This window comes from Calonectris borealis, chromosome 6 (assembly GCF_964195595.1).
Source record: "Calonectris borealis chromosome 6, bCalBor7.hap1.2, whole genome shotgun sequence".
NCBI lineage: Eukaryota > Metazoa > Chordata > Aves > Procellariiformes > Procellariidae > Calonectris > Calonectris borealis.
The window spans coordinates 42,015,860-42,033,455 of NC_134317.1; the positions used below are offsets into that span (position 1 = coordinate 42,015,860).

The following is a 17,596-nucleotide window of genomic DNA, read 5'->3' on the forward strand; positions in this document are numbered from 1 at the left end:
ATAAGTAAACTTTTCCCAGTCCCTTGAAGTCGGAGATGGGCCCCAAAAGTGTGTGCGTGCACACACATACCCCCCCCATCCCCAGCAGCAGCTGCTTCGATGGCCATCCACCCTGTCCCATTTGCCACATCGCCGGGAAAAATTGTTTCTCCAGCAGAAACGCAGCATTGGGAAAGGGGGAACCCCAAAATTCCTGTCTCGGGTGACCAATGGGGCGCAGTACCCCAAAAACTGCATCAAGCCAGGGATGGGGAGCCAGACGCAGGACCAGCCGGTGAAACTGCGCCGAGGCCCAAAAGCAATAACCCCCCCCAATCCTTTCTGCCAAGAAAAGAACGGTTTCAGATGTTGGCTGGAAGTGTGGAGGGATAAACTGACCCAGATATCCCGGCACGGGGCGGGGGACAGCCCCCAGCCCCCCATTTGGGGAAGCTGCTGAGCTTCGGAGGTGGGAATTAGCAGCAAATGGGTTTTTTTGGGCAGGGAGGGCCTGAAAATGCCACTTGCCGCAAGCTGCGCAGGAGGTTGTGACCCTGCAGGAGACAAACCCCAATGGGCACATTTTGGGGGGACTAAAAGCCCCCACTGCTTTAAGGCGGGGCTCCCTTGGGACACACAGCTGTGCGGATGCTCGAGGGACCACCCTCACCCCTTGCCTCACCCCATCGTGCCCTCTGGGTTTTTGGGGCCTGGAGGGTGGTTGGCCAAGAGGGGTACAATTTTGGGGGACAGAGCATGGCTGTCCCCATCCTTGGCACCCACCAGCCCGCCTGGTGCGAGGGGGTCACCTTCCTCCCAGGGTGTGCAGCCCCTGCCCCCGCCTGATATCTGCCATGCTCTCCCGGAAAAGATGAGCATCAATTAGCTAGAAACGAGCGGCGGGTCATTAAGAACTTCCCAAGCGGGCAGGCCAGGCAGGAGCGGGATCTCCCACTGACCCTTGTTTTTTGGGGGACCCACCCCCCCCCCCCAGCCAGAAGTCACTTTCAATCAGAGTTTATGCCCAAAAGCCCCCCAAAACCAAGCCCAGAAGCGCAGCCGGCACTATTGTCCCGGGAAGGCTTCAACTTCCCAAAGGCAGGAGGGATCCCACCCCCAGCCAACCCCCCTCCTTTCCTTTTTTTTTTTTCTTTTCCTCCTTTTTTTTTTTTGCATTTAATTTTATTTTCTAAACCACTTGATCTTTGCTTGGGAACCTCCATTAATTGCCTGGGTTTGCCTCTTCGCCTGGTCCCTTTATCATTATTTATGGCCTTTGAAATTGTGTAAAGTTCCCTTGACGTTCAATTTACAAGTTTGGGGGCTTTTTTTTTTTTTCTTTTTCCCTTTTTTTTTTTTTTTTTTTTTTTTTTGTTCCAGCTTTTGTCCTCGCCAAAGACGTCGTGTTGGAAAAGGCTTTGAGCCGGCCAAACATGAGAGGGCTCGCCGGAGAAAAAGGGAGCAGCCCTCCATCGCTTTTAATTCCGCCGTGTTGCTGAATGGCTCTTTTACATAATTGCAGAAGCAATTTCAAAGCCAAGCCAGGGGCTGACTTTACCCAGAACCACATGGAGCCTATTTGGGGGCTTTTCAAAAAAAAAAAAAAAAAGAAAAAAAAAAGGGGGGGGGAGAGAGAGGGAGAGAAAAGCGTGAATAAAACAGAGTGGGTTTTTTTTTTTTTAAAAAAAAGGGGGTTTCAATGCTTTGGAGGCACCGAATTGGTGTGTCTGATGGGGGATGTCACACGCCCTGGGGGAGCTGGGGACCCTCCGGAGGTCCCCGACGGCACCGCGGGACGTAGGTCCCCGGCGACGCGCCCCACGCGCGACTCGCGGGGCGTGGGCGCTCACGCGTGGGCCGCCCCGTCCGGCGGCCGGGAGGTGGTGGTGGATGGCGGGGGGGGGGGGGAGAAGGAGGAGGGAGAGGAGGTGTTAGGGGCGTGGTCTCACCGCTCGGCCCCTCCCCGCCGCCCTCCCGCCCAATGACAGGCGGCGGCGGCGGCCACGTGGGGCGGGCCGGGTTCCCAGCCGGGCAAAATGTGAATGGGCGCGGGGGAGCGCGGGCGGGCAGAGCGGCGGCGGCGGCGGCGGGCGGGCAGAGCGGCGGGGGCGCACGGCGGCGGGCGGGGGGCCAGCCCCGATGTGCGGGCGGCGGCGGCGGGCCGCGGCCCCGCTCCGCCCCGGCTCTGCCCCACGCGTGGGCGCTGCACGGCTCTGAGGAGGAGGAGGAGGAGGAGGAGGAGGAAGGTGGTCGCTGCCGCCGGCGCTCCGGCATGAGCGCGGCTTTCCAGCCCTCGCTGATGATGATGCAGCGCCCGCTGGGAAGCAGCACGGCCTTCAGCATCGACTCGCTCATCGGCAGCCCCCCGCCGCCCGCCCCCGGCCACTTCGTCTACACCGGCTACCCCATGTTCATGCCCTACCGCCCCGTGGTGCTCCCGCCGCCCCCCCCGCCGCCCCCGGCGCTGCCGCAGGGAGCCCTGCAACCGGCGCTGCCCCCCGCGCATCCCCACCACCACCAGCTCCCCAGCCTGCCCACGGGGTTCTGCTCCAGCCTGGCTCAGGGCATGGCCCTCACCTCCACCCTCATGGCCACGCTGCCCGGCACCTTCCCCGCCTCCCCCCAGCACCAGGAGGCCGCCAGGAAGTTCGCACCCCCGGGTAACTTCGACAAAGCCGAGGGGATGCCCCCGGACGGCGGCGGCGACGACGGCAAAGCCTTCCTGGGGAAGGACGGAGCCCTCCTGCCCTTCCCCGCCGCCGACGCCGTCCAGGCCTCCCTCGGTGAGTGAGCGCCGGAGCCGTCGCGGGGGGAGCGGGGTCCCGCTGCCCGCTCCGCGCATCACCCCCCGGCGGGGCGGGCTGGGAGGGGGTCGGGGGAAGGGGCGGCCCCGGGGACGGGGGACCCCCCGGGAGGAGGCAGTGGTGGCCCCCGGGGGTCCGATGGCCGCAAGGCCGAAGAGAAGGGAGGTGGGGAAAGGGAGGTTTCGAGCCCCTGCTGCTTGAAAAAAAAATAATAAAATCAATCCAGCCGAAGACACGCGGGGCGGAAAAAAAAAATCCAAGCCCAAGAATTTTGGGGTGACGGACCTGCGGGCCGGGGGGGTGCGGGGGCCGCGGGACGGCGGGTACCAAAATGCTAACGAAAGGCCTCGCTTCGCTTCCAGCCGGGGCTCTCCGGGGCCAGGGGAAGGAGGACCCCAAGGCAGAAGAGGACGCGAAAGGCAAGGAGGAAAGTTTCTCCATGGACAGCGATCTAGACTATAGCTCGGACGACAACATCCCCGGCCAGGCGGCTCACAAGGAAGAGGACTCTGGCAACGCGCTGGAGGAAAACCCCCAAAACCCCCCCAATTCCACCAACACCACGTCCACGGGCAAAAACCGGCGGAGGCGAACAGCCTTCACCAGCGAGCAGCTGCTGGAGCTGGAAAAGGAGTTTCACTGCAAAAAGTACCTGTCCCTGACGGAGAGGTCCCAGATCGCCCACGCCCTCAAACTCAGCGAGGTGCAGGTGAAAATCTGGTTCCAGAACAGACGGGCTAAATGGAAACGGGTCAAGGCGGGCAACGCCAACTCCAAGACAGGGGAACCCTCCCGAAACCCTAAGATCGTGGTACCCATCCCGGTGCACGTCAGCAGGTTTGCAATCAGGAGTCAGCATCAGCAGCTGGAGCAAGCCCGACCCTGATCTCTGCCTTCGCTCAGAACCACAAGTTTTTGAGGGAAAAGTTTCCAAATCGGGGTTTAAAAACAACCCACCCGAAAAAAAAAAAAAAAAAAGAAATGAAGCAAAAAAACCTAAAGCAAAGAACAGCCAGCAAGAAAAAAAAAATCCCACGCGATCGCACGGCAAATCCCCGCCACGAGCGAACTTTTAAAGCGAAACTTTCCACTTACCGTGTCAAGCGAGAGGCTGCGAAGGCAAAAGCTTGGAAACTGTTTTTGGTTCGGAGCAGGAATATCAAACCCTGGAAGAGACACACAGATATTTATTATTACGCTGCCCCCCCACTTTGTAGATACTGGTGCTGTCTTGGCTGCGATGGGGACCACAGATGCGGTACGGTGACGGCGTCGGATCCAGCAGCGATGCGCCCGTGTCCCCCCTCACCGGCAGAGACATCCCCAGCGAAACCCGCAGCGCGCCTTTAGCCATCTTTGGGGTTTTGTTTCTGGTCGGGGGCGAAAGGTAAAAAAGATGAGAGAACAAAAAAAAAAAACACAAAAACAAAACAAAACAAAACAAACCGAAAGATAACTAAGAGTTTCATTTCATGCCTTTTTTTATTGTCTGATTTTTATTTCCGATGGCTGAGTGGCAGGCACTGGGGGACGATTTTTTTAAATATATTTTTTTGCCTGGCTTTCTGTCGATTTGGTTTGCCTATTCTACCAAGCCATGTTTAAAAGGGAGAGAGAGGTGGGGGGGGGGGGGGGAAAGCACGATCTTCTCTATTGTGTTTAATTTATTTCAATGTAGCTTATTTCCTTATAAGTTATGAAATTTAAAAGCAAACTAAGTCTTGTGAATAAAAACCGACAAAGAAACAAAAAAAGACAAAAAAAAAAAAAAAAAAAAAAAAAGCCCTCCATCCCCCGGCTGTTCTGTCCAGAATTTGGCGTTGAGCTGATTTTCTTTTCCCCTCCTGCGCTGCCGGAGCGGAGCGATGCTGCTCTCGCCTTTTTTTTTTTTTTCTTTTCTTTCTTTTTTTTTTTTTGCGAAGCCACATTTATTGTCGGGGAGGGGGGAGACGGGCAAAAAGTTTCCCTTTTTTTTTTGTGGGGGGGGGCGGGGGGAGTGGGAAAGCTGGAAAAAGGCTTTTTGTGCGAATAAATGTGGATGGCCTTGATGGGGGAGGGGGGTAGGAACATCCCCACATCCCCCCTCCCCGGGCAGCCGGCGGGCTCCCAGCCCCGTGTTTTGGGGGGTACAGCCGCTCCCTCGCCCCCCCAGCGCAACCGGGGCGGGGGGGTCGGGGCCGGAAGGTCCCGCGTTTCCCCCCTCCGCATCTTTTTCATCCCGTTTTTCCCTCATTTTTAGGCATCCCGGCTGCATCCGTGCCGGTAAAACCGTATGGCTGGCGGCCGTCGGGGGCTTATTTGGAATTAAAAAGCATTAATTTCCCGAGGAAAAGGGGGTGCGGGGGGTGTCCATTAAAATTAAACTAGGGGGTCGTTCAAGGGAGCGATTCCCACCCGAGGTAACGGCGAGGCTCCCGGGGCAGGCTCCGGCGAGTAAATCAAGGCTTGGCGGTGGTCACAGCATTTATAGCCCTGGCACTTCATCATTTATTTATTATTATCATTATTATTATTATTTAACGCCGGGTTCGGAGCGGGGGGGTCCCTGCTCCACTCTCCCACCAGCCGCTCACCGAAACGAAACGGCCCCGGGCAGCATCGCTGCCGGCTGCCAGCCCCACGGGCAGCTCGCGGACGCGCGGGGACTAGTGGGAACCCACGGGTAATTTCAGCCTTTTCGGCAGCCGCCGCCAACTGCCCGCTCCTTTGGCTCGTTAAAAAAAAAAAATTGTTATTAATAATAATTTTTGGTTTCGTTTCTGCGCGGGAGGGAGTAGGGAGCGGGGACACGCGTGGGGCGGCCCCGTCTGCCTTCCCCCCTCCTCGGGCTTCTCAGCGCTGCTCCTCTTCGGAGCGCTTTTTTTTTTTTTTTTTTTTTTTAATATTTTAATTTCTTTTGGTTTGCTTTTGGTGGAAAGGAGATGCTGCACGACAAGCACAGCAACGCGGAGCCGGCTCGGGCAGCCTGGCTGTATCCCCCCACCCACGGGGGGGGGGTTGGAGTGGGTGTTGTATTTTAGGGAGGAGCAGCTGCTCCTCACCCCTGTCCCCCCCCAACCCGGGGCAGCCCTCCCTCTACAAACCAGTACCTGCCCCAGGCGCTGGAAAGTTATTTGCTCCGTGGGTTGGGGTCCCCCATTGCCCCCCCCCCCAAGGAGCGGGGCTTTGGGGCTGCAGGGTTGGGGGGGGGACCCCCGGGCCGCGGCCCGGAGGAGAAGGAGATAAACAAGCGAGGGGGTTGATAGCTGTCATCATCACCATCATCATGGCTTTCATTTGGCTGCCTAATGAGTCAGATCACAGGCAGAGAGAAAAATTGTCAATCGCCCAGGCTCTAATGAATTTTTTTGCAAATTGTAATCAAGCCAGGCCGTCTCAGCTCGCTGATTAATGAGACCCAGGAGGCCCGGCCAGCACCTCAGCTTTTTATTCCATCCCGTCCTCCCTGCACTAAATTAACAGCAACTTGTCTGAGCTTCAAATTAACTCCCAATGATTAATTCTGATGGGGGGGTCTGAAGAATAGCTCGTCCTAATAGGCACTGGCCTCTGATGCTGTTTGAAATTAATACACTTCCCCTTTGGCTGCCGGCTTTAATCCAAGGTTGGGTTTTGACATCACTATATTTGTTGTTACAATAAATTCCTCTTACATCTGCAGATCAAATAATTGCACTGCTCGGGGAGCGCAGCAGAAATGCCGGCCCGCTCCGCAGCAGCCCAAAGTCGGAGGGGAAGGAAACCTGCCCGCTCCTCTCCGCCTCGCCTCCAGCCTGCCTTAGGAAAACCCCTTTTTTTATATATGTATATATCTAAATATATATATATTTTTAAGCCCCCAGCCACCGCCGTTCAGCAGCACCGGGATGCGGCGGCCGGAGGAGGCTCCTCTTAAATAAGACATCACAGCTTTTAAATCCGCCCCCCCCACCCCCTCGTTGCAGCGCCCCAGCAAACTCACCGCATGCCAGGGCTGCCACAGAGACCGGACAAACTCAGTGCATGCCAGGCCGGGTCGAGCAGGGGCTGGTGGTGGGGGGACTCCAGCTGCGATCCCCGACTTCCTCGGAGGGGGCAGCTCTGCCTTCTGACTTGTTTCTGTTTGTATTGACTTAATTGGTTTAATTATTTCAGCTGGGACAGGCCAGGCTCAGCTTTGTGCTTTTTACCTGCCCCTCCTGCCCCGGGGGATGCAGCTTCCCCCTCGACAAGGACCCCTTTGTGCCCGGGCGGGGGGGTGCCGGACCCCCCTCCCCGCCCCCACTCCGTTAGGGTTATCCCCTGTGATGGCGGGGGCCTCCGCACCAAGCACCCCCCCCAGGAGCAGGGCCGACCCCAGTATCTGGAAAGATGGGCAAGGGGGTCCCTACCCCTGCTGGGAATACCCCCCCCCCCCGAGGACTGAGCATCTCCCCCAACCCCAAACGGGTGCACGTTACTCCCTGCAAGAGACACCCACCCCTCCGGGCTCACTGTGCTCCAGGATCGGCCCCCCCCCGCCCCTCCGTGCGTTTCCACGGGGCCGTATCAATCTTCATCCGCGAGGAGGAGAGCGATGAGGCCGGTAAGCGGCCGCCAATGCAAATTCCCCCCGTCACCGTCATAAAGCACCCGGCACCCTGACACACAAAAGCAACACCATATGTACGAAGACAACCTGTATGAATTATAAATTGCATCATAAAAATTGATTGCCTATCCCAACCCTTCGGAAACACACACGCCGAGGGAGGGGGGGGGGGGGAGAGAAACCCACCCCGCACCCCAAACCAGCCACTCCATGGCGGCAGGGGATGCTCCGCCGAGCCACCCCGCATCCCTCGTGGGTGCGAGGTCCCTTCCCGGCCCCCTCCCCGCCGCCGCGGGATGCTCGCCCGCCCCTTGCTTGCTCTTTTCTCCCTCCCGCTACGCCTGGCCCATAGAGAGCCTTAATCTATTTATTTCAAGCCACTTCATCCTCTCTCCCGCTTTTGTCCCGGCCCCAGCCTCTGGCTTTGTGGCAGGACCGCTGAGGTTTTAAAAGCCCCTTCCCCTATAGTTTGAGGTCTCCTTGGCTGCCTGAATTACAATGGCTAAAACAGGATTACACTGACCTGATCCTATTAAACTCGCCAATCGATCTGTGCCGCCCTCCCTCCGGCTCGGCAAACTTACTCGCCCAACTTTCCCCGGGGCTCACCCTGAGAAGAGGAGAAGCGAAAGGCCGCCGTTCCGAGCAGGCCTGATGGAGGAAGGAGGGATGCAGGCTATTTTTTTGTTTTGGAGCCACGTGGATTTTAAACCCCTGCTTTAGCTCCCGGCATCTCGACCCTAAAGAAAATCGCCGTGTTTTCTTGCTCTCGCAGGTGCTCTGGCTCCCAGCCCTGGCGGGAGATTAAGTCGTATAGATAAATCATATAGAAAGGGGTATTTTAGCTATAAGCTGAATGATTCTCCCTCCCTTTGCTAAGAGCAGCCCTGAAGCTGCCTGCTGTGGGGCACGTAGGCTCCTGGTCCTCCTTCTACAAACAACCCCGTGCGGAGAAAACCCCCGGGAATAAACAACCTCAGCCCCTCGCTGCGATGCCGAGCGTGCCGGACCAAAGCCCGAGCGAGGGCTGCCCACGCTCCAGGCGCTCGCGAGCCCCTCCGGTACCCGCCGGGGCTGGCACCCCCATGCAGCCTCGCGAGCATCTCCCCACCGATGCCCGCTATCCCAGGGGACCGCGTCGCCGGCGCAGGCAGGGCTGACCCAGCAGCGAGTCCTTCCTCCCTTTTATTTATAAAAGGAGCGGAGGAAGAGGAGCGCAGACCCGGCTTAATGACGTTTTCTTCGTCAGCGGGTAAACGGACCTCGAATCGGCGGCATTATCCGCTGCCAGGGGATGCTCTGCATCGCCTCGGTGCTAGGGCACGCCACCATCTGCGGAGGAACGGGTGCCTGGAATTAATCCCCCGCCGTCCCCCGGGAAAATAATTACAAGGCAGGGGAATAATCTAAAAATGGCAGTAAAATATGGGGTGTTTACGCTGACCTGCCAGGATGACTGAATTAGTGGCAAGGGGCCTGAATTAGTGGCAAAGGGCCTATCGCCGACTCCGGGGGAGCAGTTTTAATGCTCAAATCCTATTAATTAACCGAGCGAAAGACAAACTGGGGACTCCCATTTATAATTTTCTAGGAGCGTGTTATCAACGGCGAGGAGCTGGAGCTCACAGGGTGAGTATGTGTTGCCAAGAGCCTGGAGCTCTTCCCTCTTCACACCCCCAAGCTATTCTAAAGGGTACCAGTACCCCAAAACTGGCTTCCCAAGAAGAGGCATTAGCAGCGACTTACGGGTTTTTTTAAAGGTTTTTTTTATCCCGATGCTATTTGGGCAAGAAAAACCGCATCTGCCTGAGTCTAAATAGAAATTTTTGCTGTTTTCTTTCCTCTTGCGGTCCAGTTCAAGATGTCTATTCTTGCTGCAAAAGCATCTGAACTCAGAAATGATGCAGGAAAATGTGGGTATGGCCCCAAAACCACTTTGAGAGACGTCTGCCTCCCTTGCTGGGAGTACCCGGTACCCTTGCTGGTACTCCCAGAACAGCCAAAAGAAGCCATGGGCATGGTTATACAAATGAAGTAATTGCTTTTTTTGTTGGCAACCCTGACTCAAAGCGAACCAGCCGACTTCTTTGGGCAATGGCAACATCTCCTTACCCAAAGCCCTCTCAGGCACATCCCTGAAGCATCCTCAGGGCATGTCCCGTCACCCCAAATTTGCTGGCCGGGGGTAACGCACCCTGTGAAACACACAGCCCCCCCAAACCCCTACATTAAAATTACCAGCTCACCCTCCTGCCAAATTTCACGGCCCTGCATCAAAGCTGGAAGGCACATAAGAGTTTTTAAGTAGCCATAACTGGTTTGGTCTTTTTTTTCCCCACTGCTTAAAAAAAAATAAAAGCATCTCTTTCTTAGTGTTTTTCGCCCCAAAACATCAAGAGGATTTGGGTTGAAATCTCTCTTCCCCCCCAAAAGCTAAGACAGACCCCCAAATAATTAAAACACTGTACAGCCCCAACGGCAAGGACCAGTGTAAAGAGTTACCCAGTCCAACTGGCACCAGTAACAGCAGCTTTCTGGTCCCCCCCTGCAATTCACCTCTTTGCACGGGGGGGACGGATGATAGCAAAGACCTTCTGCAAACCATCGCCGCTTGTGGATATGCCATCGAGCGCCGAACATTTACAAATAGCCTGTTCATTGCTAAGAAGCCACTTGGGCTTTTATGAACGTCGTTATGGCTGTGGTCTAATAGTATCTATCAAAAACATTGCCTTTCTGAATTAGGGTAATGGTCATTTTTAAGACACATCTGTATTTTTTTTTAAACAGATGCTCGGCTCCGAAGCCCACGACTGCTATTTCTCCCCCTCCCCAATTATTTTCATATTTCCCCATTTCCAAAGCGGCAATAAGTTCCCGCGAAAGAAGGGTAATAGGAAGTCTCTCTCTAAGAGAAATTGTTAATTTGGGATTTATAAAGGACTTTCCTTAATGAATAATAGTTGAGATCGATCTGTCTTCCTGCCTCATTCTGCAAAGTAACATTTGTAAAGTAAGGTGATCCCAATTACTCCCTCTAATAACCCTCTCCAGCAAGAGATTTCAGAGCCGCAGCCATGAAACCCGCCCGCCTGCCTCCGCTCCCCCGCTGCCATGAGCATCGTCGGGGCTTTCTGGCCTCATCCAGCTCCTCATTCCCCTTCTCCCTGCCCAGCATGGACTGGCTCCATCACCCGAAAATCCCAGGGCGGGATGCCTCGCAGCCCCCACGAGAAGGATGCTCCATCCGAATCCTCCCCAATCCCACCAGCCATCATCACTGGTTGATTTGGGAGGTCCCACCTCGCCACCCCTCTTCACCAGGGTGGAGGGTCCAGAGGGGCTCCGCGGCCCCCCGAAACGCCCGGTGCTCTGACACCCACCCACCTCCTGGCTTATCAGAGAGAGGAGATCGAGAAACGATTGGATTATTGTCCGTAAGTGCCTTCACGGGGAGAAAATACCGGCACTAAAGGGCTCTTGAATCACCAGGAGAACAGCAGCGCGAGAATCGATGCCGGCAGCTCAAGCCAGACAGACTCAAATTAGAAGCGAGACTTTTTCTTTCCTTCCTTTTTTTTTTTTTTTTTTGCTTAATATATGGAGAACCATTAAAAATCAGAGCCAACTAAGACAGCGTGGGGGGTCCCTCCAGCCCTCGGGGTCTTCAGCTCGGGGCTGGATGCCCTCGGGGAAGAGATGCTTTAGCCAAGCGTGGGTTTTTGCCGAGGCAAGTGCCTTCTCCAGCTGCTCTGCCATGTCTCCCCTTTCACCTTGCCTCCCTTCCCTTGGGTTCCTCTCTACGGCTGGGAACGAAGGTGTGAAAATCCCATTCCCTTCCTTCCTCTCCTCGGTGCCATCCCGCACGCACGTCCCCATCCCACATCCAGAGACTGGCGGGACTTGCGGAGGGACAGAAGCTGAGGGAAGGGAACCTTTTCGCCATGCTTTAATTAACAAGTCCTTCTTCCCCGGCTCCCCGACGCTCGGGAGAGAGGCAGGCTCTGCCGCAGCACCCGCGCTCCCCTTTCTCCTTGCCTCCGCTCCAGAGACATCCCGCCTCAGCCCGGAGATGCTCCGGCAAACCCAGGGAACACTAATGCCATTTTCCTGGTAATTCCAGGGCGGGGGGGGGGGGGGGGGGGAATCTAGAAAAATTCCCCTTTATTTTTTTTCTTTAAAAGCAAAATAAAATTCTCTTTTAGATCAGCTTTGAGCAGCTGGAGGGAACTAAGAAGCGCAAGTTGTAAGAGGCTTGCTCTGGGTCACCTTCAGAAGAGGTGACCCACGGATGACACTGCCTTTGGACACCTTGTCCCTGCCACAGGGACTATTTTGGCTGTTCGAGCTCTGCTGCTGGCGTGCAAAGGGCAGAACGTGCCCCTTTTCTATCCTCGCCTGCAAGCACCATCCTCCCGCTCAGCCAGAGCTGCTCCGAGCTGGGCACGGTGCTCGGACCCTCCCTCACCCGGCGGGGAGGGGGTGCTGCGGGTGCCACCCTGCCCGCATCCCAGCTCAGGCGCTCGCCAGGCAAATTTTGCCAGCTCCGAGTGCTGGAAAGGATGAAATCCTGATATATTTGTTCACCTGGCACAAACCTCAGCGCTGCCAGTATTAACTGGCCAGGCCGATTAGTGGCAGCCATCAGCCAATAAATAAATTGGAACCATCTCCAGACCTGATTAGCTTGCTAATTAAGCTCAGTTACAGAGAAATCTGCAGTCAATCAGCCCGGCCATTACCAGTTGGATCTGCAGAGCCGGAGCTGTAGATGCTGCATCTCTGGTGGGGAGGAGGAGGAGGGGAGCGTGCTGGGGCTGGGAAGGAAGGTTGTACCGAAATCCGCTCTCCTCAGCAGCAATCGGAGCTGCTCATCCGTCCGGGGCGATTCCCAGCAGCCTTCGGTGCCCCCAGGCTCGCCTGGGCTCCTGCCCCGATGCTGTCGGGGGGGATTGCCCCGTTCTGCTTCGGTGGCCAACCTGCTTGGCAGCACCATCCCTTTCCAGTCCACGAACTCCCAGAAACTGCGGAATGCCTCCAAAGACAGCCCGTTCGGAAGGGTAAACACAGGGCTGAGGGGGGGATTTCTTTTTTTGACTGGGCCAGGCTGCTTCCCCCCCGTTCCCCACAGCAAGGTGCAGCTCTGGCACCTCGCTCCGGCTCCCAGCTCTTCCCTCCTGCACCCAGCCGGCATTTTGGGGACCTGCACCAAAATGCTGATGGACATCTTCATTCCGGCACGGAAGCCAAGGGCTCTCGGTGGTTTCTTCTTGCCTGCAAAGTAGATGCAAGCCCTCCTGTACGGTCCAAAGCAGAGGCAGGATTTCAAGACACGTACCCATCCGCCGCTGTCAGCATCGCAGGAGAAGGTGTTCTGGCATTCGGGGACCCCCATCTTGGCAGCTGCCGATGGGCATCGGGCATTTGCTTGTCTCTCTGCCGCGTCCTTCCTCCGGCTCTGACAACTCGAGGCCGGTTGGGATCCCAGCCCTCGCTTCATTAGATGAAAATACCTGGCCTCTGGTTTCCGCTAATCCTCCAAAACGATGTGAATGGTTTGCTCCCGTGCCAAAACGACAATAAATGATTCTTTTCTACTGCAAAAGGTGATCAGGAGGTTCTCTTCAACTGAGCAGCCCTCGGTGTCGGCAGCACCGAAGCTGAGCCATTTCTTAAAAAGCTCGAGCAAACCCCAGGCACGTTCCCTAGAAGCCCAACGTTAATTCCCCGAGCGATGGGAAAGCCCTGCAGACGGCTTTGCAGCTCCACATCCCTCCGTCGCTCCTGCCCCATGGCTCAGCATCGCCTTCTTTCTTCCGCCGCTTTAGCTCTTCTCATCCTCGCTTTGGCAAACGCAAGGAGTCTCCCTGGCTTAAAAACAAACAGATCTGGAAATCGGGGAGCGGAGATCGGCGGGGGCAGAATGCAAATAAATAAGTGCTAATTGCTGGCAGCGGCGCTGCGCGTCGAGCGCGGTTATTGTGGCCGCATTTATTGGCCAATTAAGGGCTTTACTGGACGTTAGGCGAGATAAATGACTGCCCGGTGGGTTTCCCAGTCCTGCCGCTGGTTCATGGTTTTCCTACTGCACATTTAGTTGCTTCACCAGGAGTAACCGCAGTCCGCGCTCTCTCTTTACGGTTGGACTCCATGATGTTATAGGTCTTTTCCAACCTAAATGATTCTATGATTCTCCGAAGTCACGCTCTGAGCATCACGCGGGTGGGAATTGCAATGCTCCAGGAATACTTCACCGGGGAAAAACCACATGGCCTGATCCTCCCTGCAAGCATCACCTGCCTCAGGTCCCTCACAGAAATAGAGAGAAAAGGGCAAAAGGATGAGCTGAAAGGCAGGTGATGCTGGGCTCGGAAGAGCTTTGTGTGGGATGTGCTGCTCCCCAGCCTGGATTTCTGCTGGATTTGCTGCAGTCAAGTTTCTGAGCAGCATCTCTGGACCTCCTGGTGGATCAGCCACCAAGTCATTGAACAACTCAGCATCAGCCAGATGTGCTGCCCCTGGGAAGGGCCCTCAGGAAGATAAATTGGGCCAAATCACTCCGAACCAGGGGGTCCCGCTGCCACCGCCCCTCCCCAGGGTAGTGCAAAGGGAGGAGGGAAGGAGGGAGGGTGATGGTGGTGGTTCTTCACCACACCATTGTGGGTCTTCACCACACCACTGTGGGTCTTCACCGCACCATTGCGGTTCTTCACCGCACCATTGCGGTTCTTCACCACACCATTGCGGTTCTTCACCACACCATTGCGGTTCTTCACCACACCATTGTGGGTCTTCACCGCACCATTGTGGGTCTTCACCGCACCATTGTGGGTCTTCACCACCATTGCGGTTCTTCACCACACCAGTATGGGTCTTCACCGCACCATTGTGGGTCTTCACCGCACCATTGTGGGTCTTCACCACCATTGCGGTTCTTCACCACACCATTGCGGTTCTTCACCACCATTGTGGGTCTTCACCACACCATTGTGGGTCTTCACCGCACCATTGTGGGTCTTCACCGCACCATTGTGGGTCTTCACCACCATTGCGGTTCTTCATCACACCATTGTGGTTCTTCACCGCACCATTGTGGTTCTTCACCACACCATTGTGGTTCTTCACCACCATTGTGGTTCTTCACCGCACCATTGTGGTTCAGCTGAGGAACTCCTTGCTGCAGGATGCTGTGGATGCTCAAAGCTTTCAAGAGATTCAGGGGATCAGCCAGATTGATGGAAGAGAAATCCACTGAGGATTACTAACCTCACCAAAACCAGGCAGCTCAGGAAGAGCCTGAACTGTAAACAGTTACAGGCTGGGGAAGTACACAGCAAAAGCCCCGTATAATCAGATTTAACACTCTCCTCCAGCATTGGCTTTTGACCACAGGTGGAGAAGAAGTGTTGGTGTGGGTGAATCTTTGACCTGGCTCTTTAAGGCTACTCTTACCTGATATTCATGCAGCATAAAATGTTTTCTTTTGTTTTTCTGTGAGCTTGGCTCTCTTCTGGAAAACAAAGCTGTTTCCCAGGGCGGGTCGGCCCCATCCTACCATCGCATCGCATACGACCGTTGTGTGTTCCATCCTCAGTCGTCTCCTCCCATCGCTCCCCTCATACGAGTTTGGATTTGTGTTAAAGAACAAATAAGAAACAGCAAAACTGCCAAGGGAATGATTTTGAATGAGGGCTAAAAGCAGGCGGTACCTACGGAGCAAGCGTCTTCTGGGCCCTGGAGCAGGTTTCTTCAGCTGGTGCTCCCAGTATCCACCAAACTGAATCCTTTGTAGGCAAGGGTGGAAACACACAGCAAGGCCTTACAGCAGAGCAAGAGTCTGGTCTTTACAGTAATTGCTTTTTTCTTAAAAAAAATGCCCTCCCCCCCCAAAAGAAAAAAAAAACAAAACCAAAAAAGGGGGTTTTCCCCCTACTCCCATTATGGGAATCAACAGTTTTCCTTCAAAATCTCTTTCTGACCCCTGTTGCTTTGCAGTAGGATATTTTCTTTTCTTCCTGGGCTTCTGAGAATGCCACCAGCTGAGAGCGTTTCAGGGGTCCAGGGGGGTGGGCTTGGGGTAAGTGAGAAATGGGGGAATGAAAGCCCTCCTTGAATCTGCTCCTCCATCCCTGGCACCAGGATCTTCCAGGGGAAGCCAGATCTTAGGAGGGTTGTTGAGAGAGAGCAGCCAGCCACGGCCATCACAAAATCAAGCCCCGTGCCCCTTTAGGAGGGCAAAGACGGATGATTCCTAAAAAAAGCACTACTATGGCTTTACACCCAGGGGGAATCCAAAACAAGTTCTCCCACATTCGAAGTTCATATTTCAAATCCAGAAGGGGAGAACACAAAGCACCCACCTCCTGCTTCGGTGCTGGCTGGACGCGTGATGGGGTTAAACAGGGTGGGAAACCCTTGCGAGAACAAAGGCGTACAGTTGCTGCGTGACAAAACGGTGACGTAGACCTCCAAAAAAAAAGAAAAAAAAAAAAATCCACAAGCAGTCCTGCAGTTTTTCATCCCCCACAGTGCTGCTACAGCCTCCCTGGAGCACTTGGAGAATTGAAGAGCAGAAAAGGAAACGGAAAAGCTCCCCCAAACCCCGAACAAATCCCCATCACACAGGACAGGACAGAACCGACAGCTCCCTGCAGGTAGGAGACCTGGTGGGATGGACAATAACCCGAAGAATGAACAAATTTTGGCCAAGGCACAAGCAGACAGAAAAGATAAAAGCAAAAAACCCCAATGCGATACTGTGGGCAGTCCCGCTCGGTCTGTGAAGATGCAGGCTCACCTTCCCAATCTTGGCCAGGCCTTCTTCTGAGCAAAATCCCGCTGCAGCGAGGTCTCCGGTCCAGTGATGCGTTGGAGAGCCCGTCCATCTTGGTATCGGTTTTGACCGTGCTGCCCCTTGGTATCAGCCCATGCACCGTGCTGGGTGCAAGACCGGGAAAAGAGACATCCCCAACCCGCTGCTTCTCCTCCCCCTTTGTGCCTCTTTTTGAGGGAAATTCCCCACTTTTTCCACCTCTTCATAGCTCTACTCAATTCCGAAAATCCCCAATTTCTCTGTGTTTTTTATAAGGTGGGATAAGCACGGATGGCCAAACCGTAGCATTGGTTGTCTCGCTCCGTGGTGCCCTTATGGATCTTAAAATCTTACATTTCTTTCTTCACCCCAGGGCACATTATTTGAGTCATCTCCCTTTTTTCCCCCCATGAATGCACATTTACTGAATTTTATCTGCTGTTCTCTATGTACCCACCTTGATACCGCACAGCTCTCTGGGCCTTACGTAGCTTTTCCGCAGCCACCGACATCACTAACCATCTCCCCAACCCACCGACATCACTAACCATCTCCCCAACCCACCGACATCACTAACCATCTCCCCAACCCACCGACATCACTAACCCTAACCCAACCCATCGACATCACTAACCATATCGCCAACCCATCGACATCACTAACCCTAACCCAACCCATCGACATCACTAACCATCTCCCCAACCCACCGACATCACTAACCCTAACCCAACCCACCGACATCACTAACCATCTCCCCAACCCACCGACATCGCTAACCATCTCCCCAACCCACCGACATCACTAACCATCTCCCCAACCCACCGACATCGCTAACCATCTCCCCAACCCATCGAGACGCGCTGGTCCTGGCAGGGACCCTCCTGGCACGTGGCCAGTCACCAGGCTGCTCAGGTGAAAACCCACCCCACCTCTTGCTTCCCTCTCCATCCCGTCTCTCAACCTTCCGCGTCAGGGCAATATTTTGTCTTCTCCTCGGGCCTACTTCGATTCCCCGTTTCTTCTCGTGATGTACTCGGGCCAAGACCTTTAAAAATGTAAATAAATGCCAATCAGTTGCCCATTGTTCAGGGTTTTAAATGACTTGTTCAGAGAAGTCTAATAGAGAGCCATGATCTTCCTTCAAAGAAGTGATTAGACCATACCATATCATGACCTTAAAGATGTTTTATTATTCTTATTTTAAATGATCATTTCAACCAATTTAGCAGATACAGATGTAACCGTTACTGGCCTAATTCCTTGGATCTCCTCCAGAGACTCTTAAAGCCTAGGTGCAACATTTACTACTCTCTTCCTCGGGCAGAATAACTGTTTTTAATGAAAGCTCGCATATTTTTGCTGGGAGATCTGTCACTCAGTTCATAAGCACTTTCAGAACTCTTAAGATATACACCATTACGGTCCGGTTGA

General features: G+C 54.7%; 1 protein-coding gene across 1 annotated transcript; it reads left to right on the forward strand.

The window, feature by feature from the left end:
• Nucleotides 1-2,251: 2,251 nt before the first annotated feature.
• Nucleotides 2,252-4,625, forward strand: GBX2 (gastrulation brain homeobox 2). The gene is made up of 2 exons (XM_075153988.1): nucleotides 2,252-2,762; nucleotides 3,146-4,625. The coding sequence occupies exons 1-2, from the start codon at nucleotides 2,252-2,254 to the stop codon at nucleotides 3,667-3,669; spliced, it is 1,035 nt and encodes a 344-aa protein (XP_075010089.1). The 3' UTR covers nucleotides 3,670-4,625.
• Nucleotides 4,626-17,596: the final 12,971 nt, after the last annotated feature.

Coding starts and splice junctions, on each gene's coding strand:
- GBX2 (XM_075153988.1), top strand. CDS start 2,252: ATGAGCGCGGCTTTCCAGCCCTCGCTGATGATGATGCAGCGCCCGCTG. Junction 2,763..3,145: donor CGCCGTCCAGGCCTCCCTCG/GTGAGTGAGCGC, acceptor CTTCGCTTCCAG/CCGGGGCTCTCCGGGGCCAG.